Source organism: Nannospalax galili, unplaced genomic scaffold (genome assembly GCF_000622305.1).
Source record: "Nannospalax galili isolate Female #2095 unplaced genomic scaffold, S.galili_v1.0 scaffold42, whole genome shotgun sequence".
Lineage (NCBI taxonomy): Eukaryota > Metazoa > Chordata > Mammalia > Rodentia > Spalacidae > Nannospalax > Nannospalax galili.
This window is the reverse complement of record NW_008348666.1, coordinates 1,300,508-1,312,229: the sequence shown is the minus strand read 5'-3', so window position 1 is coordinate 1,312,229 and position 11,722 is coordinate 1,300,508. Positions and strand designations below refer to the sequence as shown.

Here is an 11,722-nt window from a genome sequence, read left to right as displayed (position 1 = left end):
CCAGTTAAAAAAAAAAAAAAGCCAGTTTGAGAGATATGTTTCAAGACTAGAACAATAAGTCTGGACTATTTAGCAGACTTAAAAACCATAGGCTTAGTTGGCTAGTTTCACTGTAAAGTCATTATTTAATTCATCCTACTAAAGGCCTCTGGAAGTTAAAATGGAAAAATGAGACTTATGAATCCTGATTTAGTTAGAGCAGCTTTATGTCTAGAAAACTAAATAACACACATTGACCAAAGCATTCAAGAGTCACTTCAACAAAATTTATTGTGTTCTTACTATGTGCTAAGATTTAGAGACAGAACAGTGATGAATCAGTTACATTATTAGTCCCTAAGGAGCAAACAGAAAAATCAAACATAAATCTATTATTTCCTGTTCCACTGGGTAAGATGTTTCTGATAATCTATAAAGGGGATATAAACATACTGAAGACTGACTGGTTCAAGGCCAGAGTCAATAGCTTCACATCTTCTTTCATCCAAGAAAAACTATTTATTGCAACCAAAACGCAGTATAGTTTAACAAAGAGAATAAAATATCCATAAACTCTCCCCTTAAGATAAAAGTCACAGCCGGGCTTGGTGGCACATGCCTTTTAGTCCCAGCACTTGGGATAGAGGTAGAGGTAGAGGCAGAGGCAGGCAGATCTCTGTGAGTTCAAGGCCAACCTGGTCTACAAAGGGAGTTCTAGGCTGGCGGGGGCTAAAAAGAACCCATCTAAAAAAAAAAAAAAAAAACCAAAAAAAACCCAACAAAATTTAAAAAAAAAAAAAAAAAAAAAAAAAAAAAGAAAAGAAAAAAGATAAAAGTCACAAATAGCTCAGTCAAATCTGAATAGAGACAATCAAAAGCACTCAATGTTTTTATCATTACACATTAATCTGCAAGGCAAAACCAATGGTTTCTTCAAAATATTCTGCATGGCCCTGCTCTTGCAATACCTGTCCCAATGCTTCTGGGAATGATGAATAATTTACAGTCTAGGACACAGGTTCTCAACCAGAGACAACATTGCCCCAAAGGGGGCATATGGCAAAGCCTAGCGCCATTTCTTGTTTGTCAAGCGAACAAATAAGGATGCTGTTCCCAGCATCTAGTAAGCAAAGGCCAGGGAGGCCACTACCCATCTTACAATGCATAGGACAACCCATCATGGCAAATACGTACCAGTCAAAGCACTAACAGTACTACAGTTGAAGAAACTATGGTCTATTTATGCTGCATTTTGGCAGAGGCCTTTGATCTGAATGTTTTAAGGATCACATGAAGACCAGCTTTGGCTGCTAACAGTCTGAAAAGAATTCAACGCCCACTTCCTTTTACCTCTTTCCTCTTTCCTTCTACCCATGTCATCACAGGAAAGAAATAAACTATTGCATTTGCTCCATGTTTTTGTATCAGTCAATGAAATAAGAATCACATGCATAAAAGGTTAAAAGAAGATGAGAAAAAAAATCAACAGTAGCAAAGACTGAAGAAAAAAAGAAAAGGGGAGGCCTGGTTGACATTTCCACATCTACATGAAACTACATCAACCATTCTGTGTAACAGAAAGTTATGTGTTCTATCGTGAATCTGATCACTAGTGCTTCTCGGCATAAACAAAGTCCTGAGTTCAATTCCTAGCATAGCACAAACTGAGTGTGGTGGCCTAGATTTATAATCTCAAGACTTAATTTAGGAAGTAGAGGAAAAAGGATCAGAAATTTAAGGTCATCCTCAGCTACTTAGTGAGTCCTACATCAGCCTGGGCTACTAGACATCCTGTCTTATAAAAAAAGAAAAGTCTATAATACCACACAAGTAAACAGAAAGTAAGTCCTAAGTCATTTAGGCTCTGTGGCCTCCCCAAGGATACACTGCTTATATAACTGAGGTCCTCTAGTGGTATCCAATATGGACCTCAGCTAAGGATTGATTCCAAGCTCCTGTGAGCTGCTCAGTGTGGGTACTGGGACCTATACTCAGGTCCTCTGGAATTGCAGCAAGTGCTCCTAACCACTGAGCCATTTCTCTAGCCTCTAAACCACCACCTTTAAATCAACGTCAGATTCTCCTTCCAATCTTAGTGACCCAAAAAGGCTAGCTAAAAACTCATAACTAGGGCTCTAGCTGAGAGGAAAAACAAAGGGCATCTGGCTCTCAGACAAAGGTGCTCAGCCCATTTCATCCAAAAAAAACGATGCCATCCCAAGAAGCTAAGCTATATGTCTCATGGATGGTACGTAGGGTGCTTTAGTCATCACTGTATTTTATTCACATTAATAAACCCAAAATGTATTTCACTGACAGGCTAATTTTCCATGAGCCCCTCGTTTTGGGAGTGGCACATTCTTAGAATTTTAAAATCTAGTCATAAAACTGGAAAACTAGGTTGCTTTAAAACCATGTTGTGGCTACCCTTGGTTTAGAGTGTGTCCTGAACATACTCTTTGGCATTCTGGTAACAGAAGTCACAATGAAGCCAAAATCTCTCTAGACTCTATTTCTCTTCAATAGTTTCTACTTGATGTGGTAAAAAAGAACTGAAATCAGTACAGAAAGACATGGGGATGCAACAGGCAGAAGGCACTGACCTGGTCACGATCCCCTGCAAAACAGCAGCTTTTCATAGTGCATGAGTTGAAGTAACCCTGATTGTCAAACTGGAACACCGGTAGGCGGGAGTGGATGTCATAGAGGACAGGAGGCAGGCGCCGCCGCAGGGCCAGGAGCTGGGTTCCATTGCTGTTGAATCGCACACTCATGGCACTTTGAAGGGATAGGTTGCCACCATAGCGCAGGAGAGAACTGGAAGGCAGAAAGCATAGGGATCAAGTCTAAGCAGGCTGGCTAAGAGCCTATAAAACATGCTGACATGTGTTTCTTCACACATGTCTGACTGCCTTGTCAGGCTTACACATCAGAATTTCAGGGAAAGAGTATTTCTATACAAGGTAACTTATTCTCAGTCTTCGGGGATTTTTGTTGTTACTTTTTTAATGTGTATGCATGTATTGCCTGCATGTAGGTAAGTGCACCCGTGACACACAGTGCCCAAGGAGGACAGAAGAGGCTGTCAGATCCCCTGGAACTAGAGTTACAGTTGTTAGCTGCCATGTGGGTGATGGGATTCAAACCCAGGTCTTCTGCAAAGAACAGTGTTCTTAACCGCTGAGCCATCTTTCCAGCCCCTTTGTTTTTTAAAATTAAAAAAAAAAAAAATAGCCAGGCATGGTGGCACATGCCTTTAACACATCACAGCACTTGGGGGCCAGAGGCAGGTTCAGGACTGCTGAGGCTTCAGAGAGACCTGACCAACCAAACAACAAAAAATTATATGTTTGTTGTATCTGTGTGTTTGTGTGTTACTATGAGACTCCTAACAGATGTAGAGAAAAAAAGGTTGCAATCTGTAGAAATCATTTGAGTGGCCTCAATTAGGGCCTAGAAGATTTGTAATTTTTATTTTTGGACAGGGTCTCATGCAGCCGGTACTGACCTTGAAATGACCTTCAACTTCTTAAAATTTTTAAGTTTTTGCTCTTTTTTTATTGTGTGTGTGTGTGTGTGTGTGTGTGTGAGAGAGAGAGAGAGAGAGAGAGAGAGCACATGTACACGCATGCCACAGTTGTAGGAGTGGAGATCAGAGGACCTGTGGCCTGTGCAAAACGGTTCCCTCCTTCTGCTATATGGGTCCCAGGAATTGAACTCTGGTCATAAGGCTCAGCGACGAGCAGCTTTACCTGCTGAGCCATCTTGCTGGCCCTTGCTTCCTTTTTCAATTCCCAAGTTTGTATTTAGCTTTGAAATACACTTTGGTTAATCATGTAATTTCTCACCTAGCTTCACTAAGGAGTGGTATGCTCTAGCTCACTTACTCTTTTGTAGTTGCATAATGCTTAGAACATTTTAAATATTTATTTGTATTTTTATGTGCATGATTGTTTTGCCTATATGTATGTAAGTGTGCCCATGTTGTGCAATGCTCACGGTCAGAAGATGGCGTTGAATGCCCTGGAACTGGAGTTACAGGCAGTTGTTAGCCACCATGTGGGTGCTGGGATTCCAACCTGGGTCCTCTGCAAGGGCAGCCAGTGCTCTTAATTGCTGAGCCATCTCTCCAGTCCCAGATTTAGACATTTTTAAGGAAGACATTTTAACAAATTTAAACCTTTGGGGTGCAGTAAGAGAGCAATGGGGACAGTGAAAGAGACAGGCCATGGAAAGAACATCCCTGAAAAACCCCAACACAGGTACAGCTGCCAACCTTGTATGGTCATAAAAAGGGCCTGCCAAGCTGGGTGTGGTGGTGCACACCTTTAATCCCAGCACTTGGGAGGCAGAGGCAGGCGGAGCTCCATGAGTTCAAGGCCAGTCTGGTCTACATAGTTCCAGGACAGCTGGGGCTACAGGGAGACCCTGTCTCAAAAAGACCAAAAAAATAAAAAAGGGCCTGCCCCAACAAGAGCCAGTCATACCTGTGTCGCCCACCCTCCCAAAGAAATCTTCTCACCAAGCAGAAGAATGCTCCTGTGCTGTAGAAGCAAGGGAGAGACAGAAAACTATCCCCAGAACTCCAAATATCAAGGACAAGCCTAATAACCCTGCAGTCCCCAAGTAATAAACCCTATACAGAAATGAACACAAGCCACGCTCACTTGCTCATCCAGATGAATGACCAGACTGTTAAGAGAGCAGATATTTCCTTTACAGGGGCCTGGATGCCATAGACATGTGGTGTTATCCAAACACTGAGCTCAAAAACAATGAGAGGCTTTCAATCCAAAATCAGCACAAAGCTTGCAATCATGTAAGCATAAACCAGCATCTGTAAGGCTGAAGGTGGGTGAGGGGTGAAACAAGACTCAACAGAAAGAAACTTGGCCAGCCCTACTAGCCCCAGCAGTAGGGTTTGCATCAGTCCAAGACCCTGACAAGAAGCTGGAGCCTTGGCAAACACCCTTTCCATCTGCTAACAGCAACTGTCTCTTCTAAACAGCAACTTTCTCTTCTAAAGAGAAACCTAGCATTAGCCTGTGGGCTTATTCTATTCAAGTTCCTTGATCACTATTTGCAATGTGACCAGACTACAGGTGGCTATGACTCTAGGATAAGTAACTTTTGTCCTGTTTGCACCTGTGGGCAGGGAACATTACTCTCTCAAACGAAGAGGGTACATATGAATCTTGTTCCTAGAATATTGTAGTTAGATGTGCTTAGTAAAGAGCAGTAGCTGGCGAGGCATGACACCTTTAGTCCCAGCACTCAGGAGGCAGAGGCAGGAGCATCTCTGAGATTGAGGCCAACCTGGTCTACATAGTGAGTTCCAGGCCATCTGGGGCCACAGGAAGACCCTGTTTCAAAACAAAACAAATAAACAAAAAACAAGGAAACAAAACAAAGAAACAGAAAGAACAGTAGCTACCTATACTGAGTACTTCATGTTTCAGTATGAAATATGACTTCTTTCAGAAGAATATAATGACACCTGAAATTCAGAAGTGAGTCATGTTAACTCTATCTTTTCAGCAAGGGTTTTATGCAGCTGGCCACTACTGGTGAGTATAAGGAATGATCTAATTTGCCAGGGTGAAAAGGCTTAAAATCAGTACCCTCACAATCAGGAAACAGTGATGAGGTAAAGATTCTACAGATCATGGTTCCAAGTTCAATGTGCAAAAAAAATTATCCATGATGATGGCATGGTGGTGCATGCCTATAACCCCACTGAGTTGAAGGCTAGCATGAGCTACATGGCGAGACCCTGATGGGGAGAGAATATCTAGAACTTTTTAAGATAGAGGTTTCTGCTAGACGTGGTGGCACATGCCTTTAATCTGAGCACTCTGCAGGCAGAGGCAGGAGGATCTCTGTGATTTCAAGGCCAGCCTGGTCTACATAGTGAGTTCCAGGCCAGCTGGGGATACTGGGAGACCCTGTCTCAAAAAAAAAAAAAAGATGTTAGGTTTCTAACATGACCCAATTATGCCATTCTTGGGCTTATACCCAAAGGACTCTACTTCCTCCTACAGGAATATACACATTCATGTTTATTGCTGCTCTATTCACAAACTAGGCAATGGGATCAGCCTAGATGCTTATTAACTGATGAATGGATAAAAGAAACATACTATTGCCAGGCATGGTAGCAGTAGTCCCAGCACTTGGGAGGGAAAGACAGGAGGATCTCTGAATTAAAAGCCAGCCTGATCTACATAGTGAGTTCCAGGCCAGTTGGGGCTATGGGGAGACCCTGTCACAAAAAACAAAGCAAAACAAAACAAAAGAAAACAAAGCGTGACTAGCTAGCTCTGTACTGCGTCTGGTTTTCCGACTAGCCTACACACCCTGAAGGGTAGTTAGGGAGAGAGAGAATCTATGGCAAACTAGGATTTTTGAAATGAAAAGCCATCGTAGATTTAATAGGGTGTTCCGTGCCGTTTTGGGGTTGGGGGGAACCCTTAAAAAAAAAAAAAAAAAAAAAAAAAGAAAGAAACATAGTACTTATACACAATGGAATTTTATGCAGCTACGAAGAAAAAAATGAAATTATAAAAGCTGCAGGAAAAATGGATGAACTGGAAAATAAACTGAGTGAGGTACCCAGGCCAGCATGGGGATAGAGCAGGGAGATGGAGGAGAAGAGGTGGGGAGGGGCAAAGTTAACCAAACAAAGGACATATGAAAAAGCCATATGGAAAGCCAGAGAGATGTCTCAGCAAGTAAAAGTTCTTCCCACCAAGCCTAACAACCTTAGTTCCATCCCCAGACCCACATAGTGGAAAGAGAAACAAGTCGTCCTCTGACCTCCACATGTATACTGTGGCACGTGTGTACTCACACATATATACATAAATAAGTATAATAAAGCATTTTTAAATGAAAAAGCCATATGGAAACCTACTATTTTGTAAGCTAATTTAAAAACTACAGAAAAAAAGTAATTTGTTCTGAGGTACCCTCTATGAGTGGATAATGTTGCTCCCAGAAGCCACAAGTTATTAAATGAAAATCCACAGCCAACTCCCTATGAACTGTTGATCAGGGGAGACATCAAGGGACCACAAAACAATACCGACCATTGTCATTGCTCTTGGTTACCCACTAGATCTAGACAGTAAGACCTTATTGCCGAAGATACCATGTACTTTGGTTGCAGGACATACAAAATCAAGCTAGAAATGAGCTGGAAGCTTCCTCCTTGCTGGCTAGCTTTCATAATACCAGAAGGTGCTGTACAGGCTACTGGGATAATGCTACTGATGCAATAGTGGCATGACTGTTATGGGGGTAAAATCAACTACTTTCTGATTGGGTTTGAAACCTACTCCCAAGGAAGAAATCCATCCCTGGCACTGTAACCTGGTCAAATGCCTGTGGATGGGGAGGTCACAGCAGCTGTAATTACCTGAATGGGTATCTACACAAGACTGAGCCCATCCATAAGGGATAGTGGAAAAGCTCATGAAACTGTACCATTTAGCAGAGGAGCTATTGGCAATTAATGGTTGCCAGGGAAAGAAGGGACAATACCCAGCCTCATGTAAATAACTCTAAACTCCAAGAATCATTAAAAAAAAAAAAATGCTGAGTATGGTAGTACATGCCTTTATTCCCAGGACTTGGGAGGCAGAGTCAGGTTGCTCTCTGAGTTTGTGGTCAGCCTGGTCTACATAGTGAGTTCCAGGCCAGTCAGGGCTACAGCTACATAGAAAAAACAAAACAAAACAAAAAACAACATAGAAGTAGGAGGGGAATTTGTTGGGAAGAAGGGGTTCAGGAACAGTGGGAAGGAGATAAGTATAATGGGGGCTGAATATGATCAAAATACATGTATAAAGTTGTCAAAGAGTAAAAAAAAATATTTTTAGTGTAGATTATTTGGATATACTTTCTGGTATTTTAATTCAATCTAGGAAGCAAACAAGCCCAGGTACCCAAATTTCATGGGTAACCCTAGTTAATTCTGATATAGGTAACTTTCCAAACCACTCTGAGAAACATGATTCTATTTTGGAATGAGGGTGGGCAAAATGGAGAAAAGAGAGTCTAGCAGACTATTAATGAAGTACTAATCAAATAATACGGCAATTTTTATAGCCCCATGACTATTAGCCAAAAAATTCCATTAGCTTTGAGATCAGAGTACTACTTCACCAATAATACCTGCAATGCTTGTTTATTTCCCCATCTTCAACATATTCTCTGAAAAAGAAATTTCTTGTCCCTCTATGAGAACTGAGTACTTGCATACAACAAGAATGCTTCAAACAGTGGTTGAAGAATTAAAAAAAAAAAAAGAATGCTTCTATCATAACTTGCTTTCAGGACACCAGTCTCAATGACAAAGATGCTACTGTCTTTACTGTTCCAAAGAAATGGTTGCTATTACACATCCAAAAGCTGTTGAGTGCCATCCTGAAGCACTGACCAAGCATGTTAAAATCAATCAATCAAAAATATCCCTAAAAGAATAAAAGTAGTTTATTTTCAACCAGTGATTTGCTACAAAATGCAACTAGAATGTGGTAGCAGGTGATCTGAGGGTCAGCATGTAGAGGACCTAGGACTAAAGTTAGAGCATCTCAGAGAGTCAGGAAAACTTAGTCCTAATCCCAACCCTGTAATCTATACTAGTATGGTTTCCTGTATTTTGTTTACTTGTTGTTATTTGTTTGAGGTACATATACACACATACATACACCAAACCACTCAATTGGACTTCTTTATTGCTCTAAAAGAGCAAAAATATTCGGCCAAGGCTTTGGGGAGAGAAAAGGAAAAGGCCAACGAAATAACTGGGTATAACATATCCAGTACACAAAACCATGCCTAAGTAATTCATTTGATGCTGCCTGATGATGCCAACAAGATTTCCAATGCACACTGGTACCAATTCCCTATTGCTTCAATGTGTAAGTACTCTAAGCTGTTTGAGATCAAACACTACTAATTCCAACTCAGACATCAGAGTTGGTTCATACTGCAAGCACAGTAAAGTTCATCAAATGGGGAGAAATCTCTCTGCATCAGTTTCTGCTTTAGGTCAGGATGGCTTATAAGGAACACAGGGTATTTGGTATCTCTATAACTCAACATACAGAACATGAAGAATCCTACAAGATACTAGAAATGAGTAAAAAGCAAGCAAATCTGGGGACTCAATGGTGCCATTTACCTGTGTATAGTATCCCAATAACCCCTGAACTACTTTTAAATGACTTGGAAAAGAAGCTAAAGAACCTAGGTTCGTGTTCTCTCTGTCTCTGCCTCTGTCTCTCTCATCCCTCCCTCTCCCTCCCCCTTCTCCGTCTCTATCTCTTGATTTTAAGATGGAGTCTTGCTATGTTTCTCAGATTGGCCTAAAATTCTTGGACTCAAATTTCAAGCTCCTGGCTATAGGTGTTTTTTGTTTTTCTGAAACAAAATGATCCTTAGTCACAAGAGTGAAATTTCCCTGAACTGAAACGAACTCTTAGACAACCAGCCCGAGAAAATCATATTATGAAAATCATACTGTGATCTGTGACTGAAAAAAATTTACTGTCTCCTGAACATGATTTATCACTAACTTTCTCTGGTTTGAAATATATTTGAATTCAGATTTGATTATCTAGAAATTTAAATCTGACTGAAGGATTTGATTAAATTTCTGACAGGGAAAATAATTTGTTGTTTTGTTTTTGTTGTTTTAATTTTATGTATATGAGTGTATTCCCTGCATGTAGGTAGGTGCATCTGTGCCATGCAGTGTCCCTGGAAGTCAGAAAAGGGTGACAGACCCCCTGGAACTGGAATTACAGATGACTGTTAGCTGTCATGTGCGTGCTAGGAATTGAACCCAGTCTTCTGCAAGAGCAGCCAGTCATCTCTCTCCAGTACCTGTCATTTTGTTTTCTGGTTTTTTGCGGGGGGGGGGTGGTCTTTTTTGAGACAGGGTCCCCTTGGAGCCCCAGCTGGCCTGGAACTCATTATGTAGACCAGGCTGGCCTTGAACTCACAGATATCTACTTGCCTCTGCCTCCCAAGTGCTGGGACTAAAGGTGTGCACCACCAGGCCTGGCTCGTCGTTTTGTTTTTTGAGGCAAGGTCTCACTATATAGGATCAGGTTGACCTTGAACACAAAGACCCACAGGCCTCTGTAACGCAACTGTATAGTCAAAGAGATCTTTGCATAATCAAATGGAACATCCAGCCCATTCATGAAGAAAATAAGGATGGCAGGCATTTCAGTGTTTCTAATCTTTACCTTGCAGAAGAGGAACATGCCCATACCTGAAGTATTCTTAATTCCAGGTTTGTTGTGTTTTGGGTTTGTTTTTGTTTTTTAACTTTAGGGCCCAAAGATCCCAGAACCCACACAAATCAACCCATATTTCAAAATGAATTGAGAAGTAGTGCCAAAATAGATTTCTTCTAGGATATTCGTGACTTTCTCACAAGATCAAGGATTTAATTCTAATCAACCAACTTCTTCAGATGGCCTGACTTACTCAAAATCCCACTGGGCATGATCATAAAAAGGTGTAATCCTAGCACCTGGGAGGCTGAAGCAGGAGGCATGGTCATTCAAGCCTATAAATCCATCCTAACACTCTGGAGTCTTAAGCCAGAGTTTTGCTGTGAAGTTGAGGTCAGCTTGGGGAACAGGGTGAAATTGTCTCAAAGAAATGGAAGGGGGTGGTCCTCTTAACTCTCTTTACCACAAGCTTTGTGAAACAGGGTTTGGTAAGCAGTTATTTAATCTTCATCCCATACAGCATCAGCCCTGATCTCAGTGTAAAAAACTAGGAGAGAAAATTCAGTGAATAGTAGTTATCTAGAAATGTTTTGCTGCAGGGCATTTATACTTCAACATACCTGCAGCCTGGAATGTTCTTCTCCAAATGCCAGCATGGTTCATTTGCTTTCCTTTTATTCAAATATCCACCTCAAGAGGCCTTCCCCAACATCCCATATAAAATGTAATTAGACGGAAGTAGCAATTCTTGCCCATTTCATTTTCTTCTATTACATCAATTACCATCTTACATATATTTTTAAAATATTTATTTTTATTTTATGTTCATGAGTACTTTGCCTGCATATATGTATGTGTGTGTACATATATATATATATATATATATATATATGTACTACATGTGTGCAATGCCCTTGGAGGCAGAAGCAGGTATTGGATCCCCTGAAACTGGAGTTACAGATGTAGGTGCTGGGAACTGAACACAGATCCTCTGCAAAAGCAGCCAGTCCTCTTAATCGCTGAGCCATCTCTCCAGCCCCAGCCCCATATACATGTTTCTTATTTATTCTTTTCCACTATACTAACAGGTGTTTCTCTTTTTCTTGGGCAGCCTAAGCTTTCAAAACAACACCACATACATATTAGACATGTAATAAAACAGCTGTTAAATGAATGGTATAGTACGTCATGAGCATCATTTTGCAAAACTCTGAATTAGAGCATTAAAAAAATCTAGGGGCTGGAGAGTTGGTTCAGCAGTTAAGAGCACTGATTGCTCTTACAGAGGACCCAGCTTTAATTCCCAGTACCCACATGGTAGCTACACCTACTTATACACATGCAGGCAAAATACTCATACATATAAAGTAAAAATAATAAATTTTTAAAAAATATCAGCACTTTATAATAATTAAACCTTTCTAAAATGTTAATTTAAATGTTAAGTTAAAATAACAGTAAACCAACATATATATGTGAGTGTCTCTGTGTAT

The 11,722-nt window shown here is 40.7% G+C and overlaps 1 protein-coding gene across 2 annotated transcripts in view; it reads right to left on the bottom strand.

Moving 5' to 3' along the window:
* The window catches only part of Dcaf5 (DDB1 and CUL4 associated factor 5), a 106,860-nt gene that overhangs the window by 40,385 nt on the left and 54,753 nt on the right, over positions 1 to 11,722 (bottom strand). For both annotated transcript variants that reach the window (XM_008845948.2, XM_029569793.1), the window contains exon 6: positions 2,583 to 2,796. In XM_008845948.2, the coding sequence (XP_008844170.1) occupies positions 2,583 to 2,796 (214 nt within the window). The remainder of the gene's footprint in view (positions 1 to 2,582; positions 2,797 to 11,722) is intronic.